We start from the raw sequence: 22,425 nt of genomic DNA, 5'->3' as shown, positions 1-22,425 counted from the left end.
ATTACTCCCGGGGGCGACCAGAGTTCCAATCCCATCCAGATCGTCTCCTTGTAGTGAGGGCTGACTATCCAACTACGTGGTATCGGGAATTCTAGTAAGCCATTCAATGGCCGCCGTGAACTTAGAGGTCATTAAGTCAAGAAGACGATGTATGAAATTTCTAGTTCTGTGCATATTCAAGTTTGACAACGACATGTTGCCATGGTCAGGATGAAATATCTTGGGTTCTGTACGTTGCAGTGAGATTGAGGGATGACTTCCTCCCCAAACTTCCACCGGTTCACAATCATCTACCCCTTACATACGATATGGACGCGAAATATACAGTCTCCTCACAATTGTGGACGTGTGGACGTATTGCTAACAAGCCGTGCCGCCTGCCCACAACTCCTTGGACGTGATTCGCTGGAATCTCGTCGAATCTAGGCTCGAACAGTATTAATCGCCTCCGTCCTGTTGAATGAGGCATCGTACGCAGTTTGGTAGCAAAGACCCCCGGTCCAAGAATGCTTTCGTCTCCTTAGTGTAGTGACCAACCCGTTCAGTTTCAACTTGCGGCTCGACTTTGATCCTATACTTTCTCTAAATCTAAGGTTTAGAGTTCTTCTCTAAAGGTTTCTCTAAAGGTTTAGAGTTCTTAATTCATCACCAACATAAACAGGACAAAGATATGTCAGCGACCTGGGTCATGTGCGCCATGTTCTCTTGCTTGACCTTATATCCACAAACCAAGGAGGGTTATGGCGTAAATTTTTTAGTAGATTACCAAAGCGTTTCGTCATGCTAAGGTACAACGTTTACCAAGAGGTCTCATCTACCAAAACCATCTCATCATTCATGCAGGCTCGTCATGCAGACCAAGGTTCTTGTACTTCGTAATGACAACAAGTAACTTTTCAGAAGAGTTCAGAGCTATTTTTGTAGCGTAGCGCCCATTCCGTGGGGCAATTTTTGGATTTGTTTACATAACAAACGCATAGATAAGGAATCAAGATTTACAGCACGCTTCAAAACGGAAACACGGTGTTGCGATGGTTTACTTTTGATACGATTGTTCCCGAGTCCCTTAGCACACTTAACAACAATCGTCATCAACTTGAAAAGAGCGTGGCTCGGCTTCTTTTTGTTCGGTAAATCACCAACCAACAGGCCAATGCCATAAATCAAACATTTCGCTGTTGATAACTAATGATTCGGTGTGAACAAAATGCAACCCTGCAGTCCGTTTTGTGCCAGCTATTTACAAATAACCAAACTAACCAAAATAATACACAATAAACATTCAACAACATGCCGTTATCGACCAACGGGTATCTAATCGTTTGAAACTGGGAAAAGGGCACGTGCTTGTTTTTCTCTACTTAAGAAACCGTTGTTAGTTGAGTCTTGTGATTTTTCTTATCGTGCTAGCTTTATCGGTGGTTTTGTGGTTTTTTTCAAAAGCATATTTAGCTTTATTTTTTCGTTTAGAATTTGGAATTGTAGCGTAGGTGTGCGTTGATATCGATGAAGGACAGCTCTCATCTATCGCTTCAAGTAGAGTATCATGTGCGTGCATGTTCAAATGAATATGCATATTTAATATCCAGATTGATTGGATTATTACGCCCCATACGAGGAACTTATTGGTTTGCCCCGAAGTATAATGTTTGGAATAAAATATGATACAGACACTGTCTGGATAACCTCCCGCCAATTCATTGTACGCATTGTAAGCTCCGTATGGTAATTTTGTATTTATTCATTAAGATTACCTTTACACGTAAAGTCCATTAAGGTCCACCACTTTCAGTGTTCCAAACAGGCTCTTTTTCCCTGTTGAAGCAACTGTCTATCCGATAACACTTGCGTGTGATAACAGTGCACGATAACGCTTCCTCGTGTACCACGCAGGGTTGAGGATTCCGGCCCCGAAAAAAAAGGTGTTTGTTTAATGACCCGTTGCTCCAATTTAATGTTGACAGGTTAGCGGTTGCATTGAAGTGTGCAGCGTGTAAAGTAACTTCCTTTCATAAAGCGCTTCAGGTTGACAACTTCTAACGTTCGGTACAAATAGCCAACAGGTAAATCGTTTCAACGCCCAATTTTGGAACGGGGGACCGGCTCACGTCCGTCCATTCACTTTGACAGACAATTGGATGTCATAAAAATCTGTGTAGCCCTCGTCCCGGCAGCTTCGGCACACATTAGACGGACAATCGAAAGCTCCCGTCGTGCCTCCCCCCTCCCCCTTACCGAACTACTCAATCAAAACTGCCTACCGCTCTTATCGCTCAACCGTCATCAACCCACACAGCTCCTGGAAGGGTGAGTGTTGCATGTGCGGTGGTTCAATTCAATTGCCAGTTGATCCAAATTGCCAATTGGAATCGATCGTGAAAGGTTTTGATGGGACGATGCTTCCTAAATTGATATGTTAGACGCATACTAGTTGTGCTGGCTTGTTGCTGGTGAAGCACCAGCGTGAGTCGTCGTGAAGTGCTTGCTTGGGGGCTAAAAAAATGTGAGAAATTGTTTGGTGAATTGCTGGACCAGCATTCTGGCAATGGAATGCGAAGGCTTGGCTAGATTGAGCGAATGTCATTTAGCGTGCGGACGTTAATAATAGTTACATAGTATTATCAATTCGTATTTCCTTGAGGGCTATTTTTATTCGATTTTGGATTGTTGCCCCTGTTCCTAAGCCACATTCGCGTAGAATTTAAAGATCATCATAATATCAACCATATTTTTTAGGTCTTAAACTAACAGAGCTTATAAAAAATTTGTCAAAAACCTTCCGCAAACTATCCATGCGGTGAGTCCGCAAACATGCTGATTACATATAGTGCCACCGCAAGAACACATGCCGAATCAAGATCTGAAACAGCTTGATTCATCGTTGCTTGATTGCTTTTCTATCAGGCCTCTACTTAGCTTTTCATCTGCCTTTTTTTGGGATCATAACCTCGTGAGGTCACGGCCTTTCTGGCACTGGGTTTCTATGTTAGATAGCCAATCCTGCATAAGGATGATGGAGAGATCTGAACGGGATTCGATATCCAGTGGTGTGAAGACTGGCGCAATTACCGATCATTTCACCGGAATACACCAACTTAGGTCTAGGATTCTTCTCCTTGTTCTTGGACGTCAGTCCTCACTATGGGGAAATGATTCCGATGGGAATTGATATCCATTTCTGCCATGTCACGATCAGCACCTATGCCAACTTATAGACTATAGATTAGTTTGTTACCTAATATTCAGGCTCATCGCCTTATTGTTTAAAAAACAAGCATCAGAGATCACAACAATGTTCTGATGATCGCATCTAATGTGCGCCAATTTCCATACAATATACTCATATCCTAGCTAACCTTCAAGTAAAGAGTACACGTGATTAACTTGAACATCAGCAAAAACTCTCTCTTCTTTTTGGCTTAGCCATTCCGTTGATCATGCATGCTATATAATTAATTATTAACCTTGTTCTTGACTTGTATCCTGATGGTTAATTCTTGCCACTAAGTCCTGGAGAACATAGGAGTATATGGCAGGAAAGCTTGATGGTTCCTCAGATATTAGATTGACGAGAGCGAAACAAGAAATCTAAGAGAGTACATCAAAAACATATTTTATTTCCAGCAGATATAATCCAAAGCAGACAAATGACTTGTCATCGCTCAACATTCAAAAATCCATTTTGCTTTATCACTTCAATGTTTAATTTTAACCTTGCCATTGATCATCCGTTACGAAATCGTCTAACGATCCGGTGTTTTGCCCCATTTGCTAATTGCCCTACCCTACCAGACAGAGTAGATTGCATAAAATGATAAAACTTTCCTCCACACCACCGTAACAAAAATAGATAAAGATATACATATGGGCGTGGAAAGCAGATCCGAATACCCATAATCCCCGTGCGTTTATTGACATCGGTTTTAAAGCCATGTCCTATCGTACGATGGTGATATGCCGTTGGTGAGTTTCGGAGGAATGTCACCTAGAAACATCGTTGGCATGGACGCTGGCATTATCGAGACGTCAGCCTTGGCTGGCCGAAAAGCTCTCCAACCCTAGTGGATAACGTTCAATGACCAAAGTCACGTTTTTTTCAATGTTAAGCGCGATCAACAAAAAAAAAAAACAAAATTGAACGAAGAATCTTCAGATCGGGAAGAGATTACGCGCAAAGTCTTTTTTCTTGATACTGTGCAAGCGCTCACCTGCGTTTGGGGCGGAACCATATCAAAGCCAAACTATGTTCGAGGTGCGTTTGCCACACATTCTACGTTTGCTCTTATCTCTTCGTTCGACACTGCAATGGCCCAAATTTGAGGTTTTACGAATCTGCAGAGCGTCTCTAATAGTCCCGTGGAGAGGTGCTGCGCTATCTTTGATAACAGGTTACGCTTGCACACACACACACACACAGCCCCCCCCCCCCGCCATAAATGCCACCATCTTGTTCTGCGTTTTCCCACCCCGAAAGCATTATGGAACGATGGCGCACGCGATTAGTCACAAAACGGGTAGCACACGAACTTGGCGCGTTGTTTTTTTCTTTCACAGATGGCATTTCTTATCGACAATCAGGCTGGCAGGTTGCCGGCTAGTAGCAAAACCCCCAAAACTGGAAAACGGACCACTAACCGGCTGTCAAATGTGTTTTGGCAGGTTCAGTCTACGTTTGCGATTGATAATCGCCGTACAGGTGTGAAATCGGTGCGCCGGGTGTGTTTCTGTTCCTTTTCGGGTTTGCTACTGTGAAAGCTTTAGTCGGATGTAGGTGATTTCATAGGTAACTTTACTGTTGTTCTCTCGCTTTAAGAATAATTGTGTTACGTTAAGTGCTTAGGAGAAACGTCCCACTTTCTAAATTTAATTAAATAACATCCACATACACTGTGCTCGTTTGTATTATAATTTCCTTCCTATCAGTTCACCGGTGTAACCGGTAGGATTAGCCAGGGCTTCTAGCGGTAGAGGTTTACGGTGAACGAAGCAAGATTTAAGCCGCGAGATTATGCAGTTGGGATTTGTACGAGAATAGCATATCTGATGCAATGGAGCGATAAAGACGGAACCGTAAAAAAGGTTGATACGAACCAGCACGGACATGGTGTAATTGATTGGAGCTGGTCAGTTAACTCTGGTGTGGTAGGACTTTCATGTAGGTTGGATTCGAAAACAGTTGGATAGTATTTTGAATAGTTTGTAAGTGTTACGTTTTTAAAGTGTGTTGATAAACGTCTTTTCTCTTCTGCGACCTTAGACAAAAAAGGGATGCACTCATCACATTAATGTTCTTCAGGATAATCATTTTAATGTTATTTTCATACTAATGCAGTCTGACCTTCTGACCAGATGGAAATATTCCTGGATGGTTTCTATTAAGAGAGCTGTATCGTTTTTACTGCTCATTATTGTTCGTTTTTCTTTTCAAGTCTTCTATAGAAGGCTTCATACCCAAAAAAAAAAGTGCAAAGTGTTCTGAATAAGTGACTTTTTAAGTTAATAAAATGGATGAGGCGTTAGCGCCGCCAGTCTTCACAGGAGTTAAATCCGTTGAGACTGTTCCCTCGTGGGGGGACTACACAGCCACATGGTCTCAATAAGTTTTGATACCTCCGGTAACAAGCATCGGCTCGTAGCCATTAGCTGAGCCGGCATGTCATAAGGGGAATAGAACAGACACAATCAACTTCAGTTTTACCAAGCATTTTCTAATGCAACGACTAGTCCTATTGGAGTGAAGATCTATCTTAAAATGAAGGCTAATGGACTATTAGTGATAGGCTGCAGCGATTTTCACACGGAGTATTCAGTAAATCATGTCAGGGAAGGTCAATAAATGGCTGACTAAGAGCTTTTGAGGCTGTGGGACGAAAGAAGGAGAAGACTAATAGTGTATAAATAAATTATTCTTCCTTCACAAAGATAACTGATGATCTACAGTGTGATGAGCCTAGATTATTATCTTACGAAAGCTTGAGTTGGAATAATCTGCTGCTGAATCGTTACATTACCGATCGCTTTCGGTGTCGGCTTGGGGATGAAATATGTTGAATGCAGTTGCACTAGTCGATATTTATGTATGACAAAATTATTCGGGAAAATATATTTTTCGTACATAATTTGACGTATACTTAAATGCCTAGAAACGCAGAAACGCAGAGGATGTGTCGGATAGCAATATCCAGTGACACACAAATCATCGATAATAGTCTGCTAGTGCTTGTAGTAGTGTTTTAAATATTGGTTAAATGCAAGAATATGTGCACTAGTGGTAGCATTAAGTGGTATGCCATTCAAAAGTGACAGGAGCTGTCACTCAGTGACATATAAATTTTAGATAGGAGAATACATGGGAAAATTACTGTCCTTCAGTCAACGTAATTGTGTAGCCTGTGTTATTCTCATCCCTTTTTGATCAATTTTCTGAAGCAATTTTCTATAAAATGTTTTGGGTTAGTTGTACACACAAAATCTAGTTATATCGAATAGATATAAAATTAGATGTCGGTATGCAGCAAACAACATGTGTGGAAGATTTATTAAAATCTAAAGTAAAATCGAAAGTACCATACCGTCACGTGAGCAACACGAGGGTTCCGTTTTTGTACAGAAAAATGATTCCATAATTTAATAGCTCACCCTGCATTGCACCAACCTGAAGCCAGCCCAGCGATAAATCATCAGTTTTGCAAAACTCGATCACATGTCGCTCATCCATTACCGTAAAATACACCATAAGGAGCTTCCTTAGCACAGTCGACCATATCATGTAGGCAGTGTAGGGGCTACAATCGGAAAGTGTTTCCCGTAGTCCTTCCTTCTTCTCCCTCTTCTAGGACACTCAAAGTATGCAAACCCGGCATCACACAGTAACAAACATGTTTGTGCTCTACTTTCTTTCAGCTGCTTTGCCTTCTTCATCTTGTGTGGACGATTTTTTATTCCCCTGCCGGCTCGCGTAACTAGACACCGGATCGGGGAACGTCAATTTGGCAGGCAGGAGGCCCAGTCCAGTGTTTCCCCCGTTTTCTTCGACTGTTTGGTGTTCGATTGCCACAGTATTCGCCGCGTGTGCCAAGGTGAGTGTAGGTGGAAAGGAATCAAAGCAAAAACCGTACACCGCCATTACCATACAGAAAGTTCAGGAAACGTTTTACCAAGAAGTGGATGATAGTGCCTACCAAGTGCAGCACAAAGTGAATTCCGGTCCTACCCCACTTAAGTCTTTTGTGGGGTCGTGTGTGTGTGAGTGAGTGTGTAAAATAATATCGTCTTCATAGTGTGTGCGATTGTTTTGCGTGAAAAGTGAGTGCATTGTGTGAGGTGGCAAGTTTCCGCCTTAGTGTCCTTTTTTTTTTTTTGTTCTCTTTCGTACGGTGATATCCTTGCCCGGTTGCGTACGTACTTCCCTAGGTTGCGGTGGGAAAAAAGGGAGTGTTTTTGGAAGGGGCAACAGTGGCCCATAAATAACGACGTCGACGACGATGGCGGAACGTTTCAAGGTTACGAAGGCGGAACAGGCGGCCGGTCTGGATGAGGAGGCCGCCGTCACAGGAAAGTTGCTGTCGAGCGAAAAACATCCAGGTAAGTGTGTGCCCTCTGATTTCCTGGCTCTCGCACAAACTTTTACCAGGAGTTTTGATTTATCATTATTTTCATCCGGTTTTCGGTTACAGCCCGATTTTGGTTGCGAGTCATTAATACGTTCATTAGCGAGGCATCTCACGGGGGCCAAGATTAAGTTTTTTTCTTTCTGGTAGATGAAAGGAAATGCGAACCACAATGGAATTTTTTCTAGATTGAGAAATTTTGCGTCTTTGCGTCTGTTGCTCATTTTTGCCTTGTATTCTTGTAACTTTGACGAGCTAAGTGCTTGATCATAAATGTTCTTATTGGTTTTATGACTCATATTTAAGCTTTTATAGTATCCAGAAGTTATTTTTCCTGCATAATTAATTTAGGAAAAAAATGAATGAGTTATGGTTGGGAATATGGAATATGGGGCAAATTTTGTTACAGGAACGTGACCTTTCATGGATTATTTTACATATTTCTGACACCAAGATTCTTCTAATGGGCGACCAGGACAAACTCCTTGGAATATATTATAGTAAATATCCTTCCAGAAGGTCATAGCGTCTAGCTAATGTTTCTCTTCTTCTTCTTGGCTTAACGACCTTCTAGGTCACGCCAGCCATTGAATGGCTTACTATTGCTAGACTAATTGGTACAACGTTGTTGGAAAGTCAGTTCTTATTGCGAGGTAACGGTTCGAGATTTTAACCCCGGTCCTGGCATGTGAAGACCGGAGTAGTTGAAGGGGTCAATTAACTAAGCTAGTTCGTGGTTTATTCTCTTTCTCCACACGTAGTAATCGCAAACAACACCAAAGATAGTCCTAAGCACCCACTGTCCAAAAATGGGGAGTGACATTGATACGTCTTCCTTCAGCGTAGTTCAGGACTCGTACCAGTAGAGGTCTACAGGACGTATCCACTGAAGTAGGCATAATTACCCTGCACGGAGTTCGCTGCTGACGTTGTTATCCGAAATTATCGTACCATGTTAGCAGAAATCCTCTACGAACTCAAAATCGTCATCTTCACTCTGCTTCTCAGTCGGACTCAATCTCTATCTAGAGCCCCCGGCAAGCAGGTACTTAGTCTTCAGGTACAGGCAGGTACTTCGCACATCACCGCATATATTCGTCCACGGATACACATACGAGGCCGATGGTTTTACTGAGCATATTCTTCTTGAATGCATCTAGGAATGTTTCATCAGCTTTGGATAAAGCCCATACCTCAAAGGCGGTAGTGAGCTCTGGAACTATGTAAGCATTCTGTACAGTCCAGAGGAGTTTTTTCTCAGGCTGTATTATGACCGGTTGGCAGCCAGCACCCTTGCGCAGTACTAAACATGATTGCATATAGATTAATCCCGGTCAATCGAAAATATAGGGTAAATCTTCTCACATTATTTAGTATTTTTCTTCTTCTGATCCGGTCTGCAGAGGCGGATATAGCTCCATCCATCAGAACCGCAAGCACCCTTTTTGAGTCGAGGGTTCTACGAGGTCGCTTAGTCCACTGTATAAGAAAATGCACCTCTGCCTGTATGTCTAGCCTGAAGAAACATAAAGTATCTTTAATATTAAATTAACTGCAACAGCATATTACAGCCTTTGTCATGTAAGAAAAGCCAACAGATATTTTCAAACATAAATTAAGCTGCTTAGAATAAGTAAACAATTTTTATACCTAAGTTATTATCATATTGTGCCTAAGGGAAAAGGCCAAACAGACTGCTAAATGGCTTACACATTATCCTTGAATAAACGCATCTTTCAAACCTTAAACGACAGAGGACTAATTCTTTAAGCACAGGGATGAACGGTTTACTCGTTACTAAGTGCCCGATTAAGCGGTGCCTTACTTCATTTTAAAACCGCCTTTTCCCCACCCTGGATGGAAAGCGGATTAAAACGCAACTGACCAAGCTAAGCTGTGTTAGTGACATGTGAAAATATTACCTTGCCGTAGCAACACAAAATGCAACGACTTGGCAAATGCATAATTTCCTTCCCGTTTTACTTGCACCAATTTTGGCTCGCCTTGCTCGTATTGCCGGCAGCGGTTGGCCAATTTTATGACCAAACCGTACGTATAAATATAACATTTAATTATTCACTACCGAAGAAGAAGCGCCCGATGCAAATGAACATTCAACGTAAAGTTTATTTTCCATCGCACAAAAACGTACACACAAACACACAGAAATAATTCCATTTTGTTTGTGGTGCTCGTATGCTGTGTGTGCTGGAAGAATCCCGTTTATTGCTACCGGCCATTTTTACCGAAACATGCACAGTCATAAGCTTAAGTAGGTAAATACATTTAAATGGGTTAAACGTGTTTTAAAATTATTTCCGCCTACCAACAAGGGATACAAACTGAAGACATGAACAAATTTGTCCTTTTTTCAATTTTCTCTTACGAAAACGTAATCGTTTATGTTAAATATTCAGGAATTAAAGCACACCACACACACGACTCGAGCCTTTACCGGCCAGTGTGTGTATGCATCACTTAATTAGTATCAATAAAGAATGTTTGGATCTTATCGCTCAGCGCGAGAAGAAAAGAATGCTATAAAAATGGAGGGTGTCTTCCATGATGATTGTTCATGGTTATGCGGGTTCGAGTTCGACAATAGCGAGAAGGATTTCCCCACTCTTTTATTCTGTTTGGTTTGCAGTTTATCTTTGGATCGTAAAAGATATATTTATAGAATACAGTTGAGATAAAAAATGTTGTAAATGATTTGCCAAAAATAAAAAACGGGGAATGAGTCATATTTACAGATGATAAATTTCGAGACAAATCGCTCCTATTTTATGTCACTAAAATGATACCGAACAACCCAAAACATAGAGTGAATATTTAGGTAAATTTGCCTTTTGCTGGTTATATACTTCTGTTACACTATTCGTGCCACAATTTTGTCTTGAAGTGTAAGGCAACCACAATGTGTCGGTATCCACGCCACCCATATGGCCCAGCCCGCAAAGACATTCGCTTCGGTTGACGGTTATTTCATTATTGTTAATTAAATAGCTTCATCGTCGTTTTGCTGTCCGGCCCAGTCGATCAAACTGACCCGATGCCTGCCGCCTGAAAGCGATCTTGCTTTAGATATCTGTCGGACAAATGTCTCGAAACCAAACGGTCCCAAGGGTGATTCCGTAGAGTAATGGGCAGGAGCGAAAACAAACAGACCGCCAATTAATTTAGATCGTACCGCGTGGATCGACCGGTATTAAAGCTTCGCTTGAATTTGTGAAAGCCGACCGGGTTTCGAAGAGCGAGCGAAACGTATTAAACGTGTGGATAAAGTTGACGTACGTTGCGTGACATCGTGAAGAGGGTTAATATATCTCCATTATGAAGATGTGCATTATCGATTGGCAGAAAGCCGATGGGAGTGGGAAATGTTTCAAATTTCTGCCCATGAGTAGTTTTATCCTGCCGCAAGCTGTTCGGGCCTGGTCGGAACCGGTTGATCGTTGCTCCGTTGCCTCACCAGAGTAAGTCACATTCAGTGCGGGCTCACTCACGCTACTCGGATGGATTGGGTAGTATGCGTTCCTATCAAAAGGGTTGCGTTCTAGTGTTACTGGAGGGTGAGGAGCTACTATTTTTATTATAATTGATGTCAAAACCGATGACGACGTATACGGAGAGGGTTAAAAATATGTTGATTGAGCGGGCGATTGGCCGTACTCCACTGTTTCCAAGAATACAAACCAAGGCCAGTAACAACTTCATTCACCGAAGTTCTTGGAGGCTCGATAATAGAGTGGTGAACACAGAAGACGCAGAAGTTAATAAATACAATGCGAAGGCCTTCACGAAACTGGGCGAGGTTCTCAGAGGCTTTCGAGCGCTTTGTTGATTGCCGACAACGTTTTAAAGTGCTAACCAATGTTAGCAGGATACCATGCAAACGACGGTTAATCGATACAGAAAACTCTGATGTCTTTATTAGTTGAGCATTAGTATTCATCCATGTTTTATGCATTAAATCATTAAATTATACTTCAAACAATAAGACAAAAGAATGAGAGGATTTTGAAGATTCATGTAAATTTACAACCCAAATATTGATGGAAAACATTTTATAATTTTCATATCTGAACGCAAATGCATTTGAATACATGCAAGAAAAAAGCAAATGGTTCTTTTTTTGTAGAACAAATAATTTTGACGAGCTTCAACTGGTTGCTGGCTGTGACTGCAGCAGCTAAATGCTGTTCGTTTATTTTGGGCACACGCGAATTCAACTTGTAGCTTAAATTGAAACACTGGTCGTGAAGGGTGCATTATGATTTCTGGTGCTCATAAATAGCAACACGAAGCGTGCTCCCTCACTACATTATAACGTACCATTTGACCATACAAATGACAGTATTTGTGGGTGACTTATTATTACTTTCTGCCATTCTTCGTAACACATCTTACATTCTAGTATTCGTTTGAAAATCTGAATATTATTGGCACGAGTTTTCTTTGTAGCTCAAAACAAAATTGTAATGCTGAATATATTTTTAAATTCTTGGTTCTTGATTACCCTGAACTAACGTTTGTCGTTTCCTTCTGCTTACCACTAGAAATCGCCATCCAACACTTTAAACTAAAAGCTTTGGCAACCATTTTATACAACTCAATCTACACCCTTTTTGACGAGCTCTACCTTACTATTGTGCAACGAATTAGCTTACCCGTGCTTATGTCGGTCATGAAAATGGTTCTGAGTGACCCAGTCTGTTCTTTGAGTGGTAGTGACCCACATTCATATGGAGCGATGGCGTGTATGCATCCGGCAGAAAAGTTAAAACAGTGGATGGTCAGACCATATTAGATCGAGAGCGATTTTAAAGAAGTTTTGGAGCAGAACAAGACCTCAACAAGGTACAGTCTTTTTTAGCTGGATGACCCTCTAAGTATACAGGCTTTTATCGTATTCTTTCTGACTAAACTGCTGGAGCGGCCTCTACAAAGTCCAAATCTCAACACAATCGAGAATTTGTCAACTACTCTCGATATCAATCCTAATTGGGATTTGAATCTTTGAATCCCAATCCTGTTTGGGGATACAATCCAATTCTAATATTTCTAGGGATTAAATCCTCGAAGCTTCCGGGTACCGAGTCTGCCGACACTAAATTAGCCGAACTGAGCCTAAAATTTCTAGTAGAAATAATAGCAAAGCATTTACCACTGAGCACAGAAAACTAAATTAAATAATCATAAATACACATTTTTTTAAATATTCACGGCTTGTTAAACAAAATGGATTCCTTGATTAATTTACTACATCAAATTTTATAACATTCAATTTCGCCATTAAAGTTAAAAACATTATTTTTGATTATCTTCTAAGCTACTTTAAACCCCGAACGTTTAATGCCTTCCCTCCTCAAACACACACTAATCAATCAAACCAAATTGTGCCTTCACTGTTTTCCAAGCTACACACTCTTCATGCATCCACGCTGGATTAAACTTTACGCTTATGATAAATTAATCCCCCAAGATACGGTTTCCATCGGATATCGGCTCACAACACCCGGGCCCATCCGTCGCCACTAGCTGGTGCGAAAAACGCACCCACTGGCCGTCGCCACGGTTCATGTTTTTCAATTTCGTGCCAAAAAAGACGGTCATGTTTTTTTGGTTTCATTCTCCCTACCCCGGAGATGTATCCCATGACAGTTGACATTGGATATGGAGGATGGTTCGCAGTATGAGCGATGGGTTTGTGTTCGGGGTTTTTTTTTTTGCTAAATGTTTCTGCATACGCCCCACATACACTTGACGTGCGCTTCAAAGGCCAGCGAACGCGATCGTTTGCGTCGTTCGGTTTGCGATGCATTTTGAGGTAACCTGTACGCACCCGCCACCTACCAACCTAACCAATACGCTGCGAAGGGTGAAGAGTGTGTTTCGTTAGGTAAAATTCGTTCGATAATTTATTTTTAGTCGTACGGCCATGGGCAAGGTTGACAGGCTTGTGTGCAGTTGCGCACATTACGCAACTGACGAAGTGTACCGGATGAGTGACCGAGGGCGGTGCTTTAAAGACATTTTCCAGTAGTAAACTGTTTATTTGTGTGGGGCTTCCGTTTCTTACACCTCTTTGAAGTTATGACTGGGGTTTTGGTTTGTTTATTTTTGTTTTGTTTTTCGAAAATGGTAGGTCATGGTTGAGATTTAGTAGTAGCCACTGCAAAGGAGTGAGGATTATTCGGTATTGTTTGTGATAATTTAATTTCCTATTTCTAATCAAAATATAGCAAAAAGTCTAAGCGGAAAAAATATTATTTTATGTTTAAATGTAACATTACTTTAGTGCAAATTTCTTGTTCCTTAAGAGACAAATTATACCTTTAAACACATTAAGTTTTTCGTCTTCATAAAGTTTCCTTTTTGGCTAAAGAATTGCTAGGTCACGCCGGTCATCTAATGGCTTACTAGACTCGTTGATACTACGTAGTTGAATAGTTAGCCCTCCTGACGAGAGAACGGTCCGGATGAGATTTGAAACTCGCTATAGAGGGCTAATTGACAGAAGAAAAATTCTGCACAATTTCTTACTCTAAATTTATTTCTACTTTTTTTTGTCTAAAAAAACGTTCAGTTCTTAGCTTACTAAAGCAACAATCATGCACGATGTCCTGCCCGTGACGCTAACACTGCACATCATAAATCATAATTAATTGAGTGGCAAATATTCGTCAACCGTAATTCACGCTTTCGGTCGTGTTGCTCAAGAGCCGCACATTGGCTAAAAATACAAATCTCACTTACTCAGCAGTGAACCATTTGTCTTGGAGCTGCAGGCAAACGGATACCAAATCCTGATGGTACATTTAGCTTTTTTTTCTTGAGTCTTTTTTCCCCTTACTTTATCTTTCGGCAAGGGAAACGGTGTGGGTAAGTGTGCCAGCTTGTCTTATAACTCTTGGCATGTGGATGAAAAATCGAAGAATGATACAGAAAAACAAAACTGGGTCAATGCCAGCAGTAATTAGCGGTCTAGGAATGAGGTGGTCAGAGCGTGTGTGTGTGTAGGAGGCAAAACTTGAAGCTCGTCCAAGTAAGCACCACGACTTTCTGACGATCCGTGGCTGGTATCGTTCCACTGGCAAGGCTTCGATCGGCACTAGTAATGACGGCATGACACATAACACTGTGCAGTTTGGAGTTGAATATTGCATGTCACATCTTGTACGGTGGATCCCTCTAGTGGAGAGTAGAGCAAAGTGGTTACATCAATATTATGGCATACTAAGGATACCTCCAAAGGACGCATGTGCTGTATAGCTCTCGCGAAAAGCTTTTCCTCTTAAACTTTAGATCTGTTTTAATAGCAAAGCTCGTAGAGAGCTTTTGCAGTTTTATGTATTTTTTAAGTCTCTGTTTTACATACATCTAACGGCAACCTGTTGCTGAAAATGTTGCAGACAGCGTTAATTATATGTTTTCATACTGCATTCTCGATTGCGTGCTTACAATTTTTTCGCTTGGTTGTTTTCCTATAATACACCACACACACACACACACACACACACACACACACACACACACACACACACACACACACACCGGAAGTGGTTTAACGTTTGAAAGTTTCGTGTAAATTATGCAGCTGTTTGATGCAGACAGTCACGCTACCGGGAATGGTTATTTGGAGGTTATTGACCTTTGGGCATAGGCTGGCTTTAAAATTAAATTTCATGAAAGGGGTTCGCTCGAATAGGAGTTGTTTTACAAGTTGAGGTTGAGAAGTTCTTCATTTTATTTTAGTAAAAAATTTGTAGCAAAATTTTCATTACTTGTTGTTCAGTTGCACATTCAAACCCGTTCCATTGATTGCTTGTTTTCCACACTTGTGCCTTTTCGTACGCGTATCCTGCGCAGGTTATCATATTAACCTTTCCCGAATTGCTTTCACTTCGCACACGGTGAAACGTAACACAGAGTTCATGTGTCGGAAATTGAAAATTCATCAACCGATAGATAAGCGACGGAATCACCCGCGCTGTTGACGTGTCGCGACTACCAGTGGAACGTGTTCTAACAACCCGCTGCGTGCAGCTGTCATGGTAGAAAAATTTCGATATTTGACTACATTTTCCCAAAAAAAAAAAGGAATCACCCACACACTCATAAGTGATTTTCCACGGCCATATTGAAGTGGAACTTTCATGTGTAAAATCCATTTCCGGCATTACGGTGTGTTTGTTTACGTATCGAAAAACATAAATTGTTCCCGATCGGTGCTTGAGGCGACCGATACTTGGAATGTAAAATTGAGCACCCTTGGTCGGTAATATGGGTGTACTTGTGAGTGAGGCCGTAGCTGGTGTTTTCATTTTTATCATTGATAAGCCTATAATCACATTGAATCGGTATTTTAGCGTAAAACGGTTATGTTGAGAGGTTTTAATGGGTACTGCACGTATGAATGATGATGATGCTTCGCAGTAAGTGGTAAGAGTCGGATAACGGTGAGGAAATGGATTGGGCGTGCTTGATTGCACTATTATAGTCGTTATTTGACTTTTTTATTATGCTGTTCAGTACAAACAAAGAGTGAAATTATTTGTGAAACGTAAAATCGTCTAACAGTAGTGTCTGTTGCTGCAGTGTTTACACGGACTGATCCGAGCACAAACGAGTGTAATCTGATCTCTCAGTTAGCGCCAGTGGAACTCACGAACAGGCTGATACGCATACATGAACTACAACCGACAATTGGCTCTCATGATTGAGTGGCACCGTTTAATCCGTTCCTCTAGCTAATACAAAAAATGCGAAATAAATCCTTCATCAGCCCTCTGCTCCTAGAAGATGTGTAAAGGATTAGTGTTTTAAGATTTTGCTGTGGATTTTCTACAAACTTTGGGAGCTTTTCTACAGTCTGCAAAGAGAGAGAGAGAGAGAGAATTATCTTAGAGTTACTAAAGGCTTCAATATTACCGAACGCATATTGGTAACATTAGATCAAGAATGGGGCGGCCCGGTGGTGTAGGCGACAGCGGCGCCGGTCTTCAAACGGCAGGACCGGGGTTCAAATCCCATCCGGACCGTCCCCCGGTAGTGAGGACTGACTAACCAAACTACGTGGTTATCGGCAGTCTAGAAAGCCATTTCAATGGCCGGCATGACCTTAGAGGTCGTTAAGTCAAGAAGAAGATCAAGAAGATTTGCTTCCTTGGCCCGCTCCTCAACATCCCTACTATTAAAATTGCACACTGAATTTTCTTTCGGAACCAGTTTCATTGCATTTTACGATGTTTGATCATTGAGGTCTTTGATAACTTCAGCTAGAAAATTAGAAAATTTTGGATAGCTTAGGTCTTCGTAAAAGGATCGTAGAAGGACGGGATGCGCCATGCTAGTGAGTCACAGGTAAGAAATGCTACAATGTAAAAGACCCCAAGCGTCTCTAACAAAACTATTTCTCCTAGCCTTTGAGCGAGTAGCGTAATAAAGATTTGTATAAAAATATACGATATTTTTCAACAACCATGCGAAGATTGTGACTAGGGACAAAGCATGCGAGTGGTTTAATATTTGGGATGTACAAGGTCTCGTACAAAATTTTAAGAACGTGAACGTAGTAACAATGCACCACAAAATCGTTTCATTCCTCCACACAAATTTGTGTGGAAAACATCTCCGAAATGTTCTCTCTGCAACTTATACGCAGTCTTTCAAGTCCTGGTAGGGCAGCAAATTTCACCAACTGCTTGTGGGTTGCTGGACTTCGTAAAGTTTCTTAAAGTGGCTGCAAGCAATGCTGTAGGCCTCAGTTTGTAGTGAAATAATGCCTTTTGCCGTATCAGCTTAGGAGGAGGCTTCTGCTAATGCCAAGGCTTAGACGAATAAATGATTTTAAATAATTATACCTTAAACCACTATGAAAGCTAGCCTTTCACAAGGAATATATTTCCACCCAAACTTACTGCCCCTTTTTTCTTGGTTTGAAATTATTTATAAAGGTTAACACTTGTGGCATTTCTAGCATTAAACTTCACTTAGTACCGGGCAAAGCACAAGCGAACTGTACAATATACGGAGCAAAATCCATATCGTAGCACCGGCACTAGTCCTTTCCGCATGTAAAAAAAATCCATGCTACTCCATTTCGGTGTTGCTGGCTTGGTGGAAGTAATGCCGTATTTTTTTTACGAACTCGCATGCCTCTACTTACAATCTTACACAGCCATTACATCGTGCCCAAAAAGGGGTGCCTGAGAAACGTTCCCAGGTTATGGTCTAACGCTAAGAATGGCCCCTCCCTTCAACATTTTACCATTCGACAGCTTAACCCTTACTACTTTTCCAGCGAGTGCTCGAGAGTTTGATGTTGTTTGAAGTTTTGTTGCTTTTGTTTGCCCCTTTTACCACCTATGCTTTTTTTTATGTACACCTCCTCCTTTCCTGGCTTGATGAACATAAAACAAAGCAAAACATCAACTGCTAGGTTTAGTGTGCGACCTAGAACCATAACCTGTTGTAACATGCCTCGTCGAGGGGTATCAGCCACAGGACGGACCGGTTGGTGAGGTGCGAATAATAATAATAAAGTAAAAAAAAAACCGTTTCAAAATCCTGGCAAGCGAACATCAACCGGCACACAACAAACGCTGTGGTTGCGCTGCGCGTGATACAACCCCAAAACCGCGCCGATGGTTATAGAGAAAATCGGAACCGAACAGCGCAACATCGATATTCGGTGCGATTCTTTCACCTGGATGTTTTTTTTTTTTGCTGTTGTTTGTGTGGTTGAAGCTTTGCGGTAAAGTGTAGTAAATATTGTGAAATGTGCTCCGAGCATGAGTGGAATAAATAAATTTTGTGCAAACTTCTTCTGCAGAGCGATCGTTTCTTCTCCGTGCGGCGGATAACCCGCTTAATGGGGTGCGCTGGGTGTGTGTTAGGGGCACGTGAACTACCGAAAAAGGGGTACCAAGTAGAGGGGGTTCGATGGGCCTAGCGCTAGGCATAGATTTCTAAGAGCTCCTGATGCCTTGCGGGTTATTATTTCTCTCACGTAAGAAGTTCATTTCGTGTGCCCCGCATTCATTTCCATAAATCATAAAGCAATGATTGAATGATAGCAAAATGATTGCAAATCAATCAAAGTCCAAGATTTCCAAGTTACTTGCGTGGATTGGTATGTTGATGTTTAAAATAACAAAAGGAAATATTTAAAATTTATTAAAACATGTGGAGCTGCTCCAGGTCGTTCTACCGGAACTGACAAAAACAAATTGGAGCTGTTCACATTTAATTCAAAATTTCTCTTAAATAAGATAATTGTATCAGACTACTACTAAATCCACATTTTATTTTATACTTTTACAGGTAAGCCGTCCCTTTCTAAAACACCCAAAAGAACAAATGCTTATCTCAAGGTACGTAAAAACCTGTTGCGTTACTTCCCGAAATAACACACACTTCACAGTATCTGTTTCGGATACTTCAAAAACGGCTATACGCACCACGCATTCTTGATTGCGCACGCGTTCGTTAAAGTTTCCGGCTGCTAAACAACGTGCGGAAGTGGGTCTTCCTTCCTATTCTGTGGCAGTACATCCTCAACCTAACGATAACATCAAAACTTGGCGCAAAGCGTTATCCAAACAATCGACGAAAGCAGTAACAACAATTATCGTCGCAGAAACACTTCAGTCGAAACAATAAGAAAAAGCCGTAATTCAACAAGACAGACAGCTATATTTGTATTATTTGTACGATGAAGAGCAGAAAAGTAAACTAACCCGTCTTGCAGAACTCTACACACACTCTCTCTCTCTTTTTATTTCCCTTTGCCATCGATAATTGATTTCTACCTCGACGAGAACGAACGAGTCGCATCATATTCATTTTCCTCTTTGCGTCGTTAGGGAAATATTCCAGCGAGCGTGATTCCCTCGACCTAGGAGAGGCGGCGAAAGACTTCCGCCAATAGTTGGAATGCTTTATTGGTAAATTGCTTTCCATTGTTGGATGGTTTGACGGGTGAAAACTTCCTAGCATCAACACTGCACACCCATATCCTTGCCGTAAAACGATGATCTGAGAGGACTGGGGCGGGAAAAAAAAGAATCACCCTTTGGTCGATGAAAAAAACTAGGAAATTAGAGAGAACTGATCACCACCATCTTATATGGACGAGAACACGTGCGGATGTGTGTATTGGAACGAGAATGTGTAGGAGAGAATTTTTGAACATTTTTTTGTGGTTCATCCCATTTTTTGAAAAAAAAAAGCCATTTCAAGCGTTCAACCTTCATAATAGAAAGGAAATCGTTCATTTTTCCATCCACTTTCCCCACAGGCTCGATAGCCTTGCTCAACCCAAATTTAATGGAGTTAAAGGACGCCTTAGGAGCAGTGCACTCGATATCGTTGCGAGTTTGATGTTGTACTTTAGAGTCCTAATGCTAGAGTAGCTTAAGGAATATTGAAAAAGATGTTAATAAACGCGATGAGTGTTTGATCGTAGTTTAATAAATATGAACAAGAAATATCAAAAGACAAAAAATAAAATCTCTTCGTTTATTCGTTATTTTTCCACCGAAAGATAAATTTCAGCGTTTGGAAATTTTTGGAAAACTAATCAAAAACTTTGCACTACGTTATGTGGTTCAGCTCCACAGCTGAGACGCTTCTTTACACACAAGTATATAGAAAAATAGTTCGTCAAGAATGTAATGGCCGGATGGTGGGTGAGTTGTTGACATAAGCTGACCACCGATGGCAAAGATTGTGAAGTTCATGCTTCATAAGTTTGTAATATTTTTTAATTTGGATCCATAAGACAGGAAATGGATAGGATTCATGTCGTTAAGAAGAGTAGATGGAAAACTCTTAGGCTCCTATCCCTGACAGCTTGCCTGTCTTCTCTTCAAGTTGGCGGTAGAGAGGGTCATCCGGGGCTTTGAAGTTGGGGAAAAGATAATTCCGATCCCCTACCATATGCCGATGACATACAAATTATTAGTTTGAGGCTCTCGTAAGCGGCAGAAACACATCAAAAGATCGAGAAATTATTGTTCAAGTATGAGCAGTGCAGCAAACAGTTATCGCACCTCCGAAGGTGTCAATCTGCACCGAAAATATCGCAGTTGTTGGACTACGCACAAGGGTGCTGGCTACCAACCGAATGCACTACAGCCCGAGGAATCTTATCCTCAAAATACCTGTCGCAAAAGGGGACTTTACCGAATCTTCATAGTTCCACTCACATTCGCTTCTGTGAAATGTACAATGTCCAAAACAGCCAAATTCTTCTTAGCCGAAATCAGGTTTGTAGGCACCTGGTAAGTAAGTATACATGCGAATCGTTACTTCAAATAATCCACGAGATGTACATGTTTTTCTAACTATTTCCCATTTATTACAAGTATAAAGAGTTCCTTGAAAGTAATTCCCATAGTTGGTTTTTGGACAAGTTTGCTTTAAATGCCGAACAATGCTAACTACTGCACTTCGCTGGGACTTTGTTTAAAAGTTTGGGAATCGTTGAAGCACTCTTTTAAGATGGCGTAGCCGGCCGGTTCCAGTTGTCCTTTTTGATTTGGCCTTTACGGACCAATTATCTACAACAGTAAACAAGAAATGTGCATTTAGGATATAATACGTGGGTAGCTACTACAGCGATATGATTGCTTTGTAAGTACTTTCAAAGGTGCCATCTAAAGATAAATTTTCAGTTAAAATTTTAAAATTACGCTTATGCCGTAGCGAAAATGGTTAATTGGGAGTTGGGGTTCAGATAGATTTAAGGCATCGCTTTCAGACATTGATTAGTCCAGTGGGATCCGAATGGGAATAAGCACGTGTTTCTCGGACCTGCTTCAGCATCACATGGTGTTACAATAAATTTGAATTTGAATTCGGATCAGTCACCTTGCCCTGCGGCACATGTATTACGCGATGCACTATCAAAACATGGGACCAGGACGATCATGAACAAGGGTGTTCATGAAATTAAGTGTTACTTACATGATCGCATCTTCCGTGCCGGATAGCCACAGCTGGCGCAGCGTTGCTTCTGAATGTGGTACGAACTTCGACCACAACGACGGCACAGCGTATGACTCTTATTTCTGCGCTTTCCAAAGCTTGACGTACCCTTGGTCTGAAACGTGAAAAATAATGTGTGATGTTGTATATTGGTCTTCGATGGGATATCCGGTTATAGGGTATGTTATGTCGATTAGGAACATGACTTCAGAAATGCGAGAAATGCTAGGGAGCTCCACGTACAAGTTGCGCATCTTGAGCTATACTTGTATGAAAATACTTTTCTACGAGGACCAAGAAATGCAGAAATTAGTTTTAGAACCCGTGTGCTTTGAGATACACGGTACATAAGCTTATTTATTGCGGTAGTCGCTAATGCCGGTCAAGACTCAAGTTGACTGGATCGTAGTTCGCATCATTTCCATACAGTGTTTTAGCTAAAATTAACAAAACTTACCATCTTGCTCAGGCAAATAACAAACTCCCTGCACAATCTGTCTGGAAATTCACTCAATTTTTTCAAAAAATGCCTTTCGCTACGTGGTGCAACTAGTCTCGATTGAATCTGCAAGATGTCTGGCGTTTACTTTGATTTTGCATCGTTGTCAAATACAGCTGCTGGAAGCAAATTTTAAACCACCAAAAAATTTCAAGCAAAAACAAATTGAATCAAATTTTGACAGTTGTGCGTCTTTGTGCGTGTATGAAACCAAAACTAGGTTTACAACAATAAAATATTCTTTTCAAATTATTTAATTTTATTTATAATTAATTCTAAATAATCATCCTCTAGTAGTGCTTCTAGTTCGAACACAACGTT

General features: G+C 41.1%; 2 protein-coding genes across 2 annotated transcripts in view; both read left to right on the top strand.

The window, feature by feature from the left end:
- Positions 1-22,425, top strand: part of LOC126568590 (probable prefoldin subunit 6) — a 263,741-nt gene that overhangs the window by 113,349 nt on the left and 127,967 nt on the right. The window lies entirely within an intron of this gene.
- LOC126567823 (solute carrier family 12 member 4) overlaps positions 7,457-22,425 on the top strand; it is a 486,521-nt gene continuing 471,552 nt past the window's right edge. The window contains exon 1 of the mRNA XM_050224133.1: positions 7,457-7,584. Within this exon, the coding sequence (XP_050080090.1) occupies positions 7,485-7,584 (100 nt within the window). The 5' untranslated portion in view covers positions 7,457-7,484. The remainder of the gene's footprint in view (positions 7,585-22,425) is intronic.

The sequence above is a fragment of the Anopheles maculipalpis genome, chromosome 2RL (assembly GCF_943734695.1).
Source record: "Anopheles maculipalpis chromosome 2RL, idAnoMacuDA_375_x, whole genome shotgun sequence".
Classification (NCBI taxonomy): Eukaryota; Metazoa; Arthropoda; class Insecta; order Diptera; family Culicidae; genus Anopheles; species Anopheles maculipalpis.
This window is presented reverse-complemented; position numbering and strand designations above follow the sequence as displayed.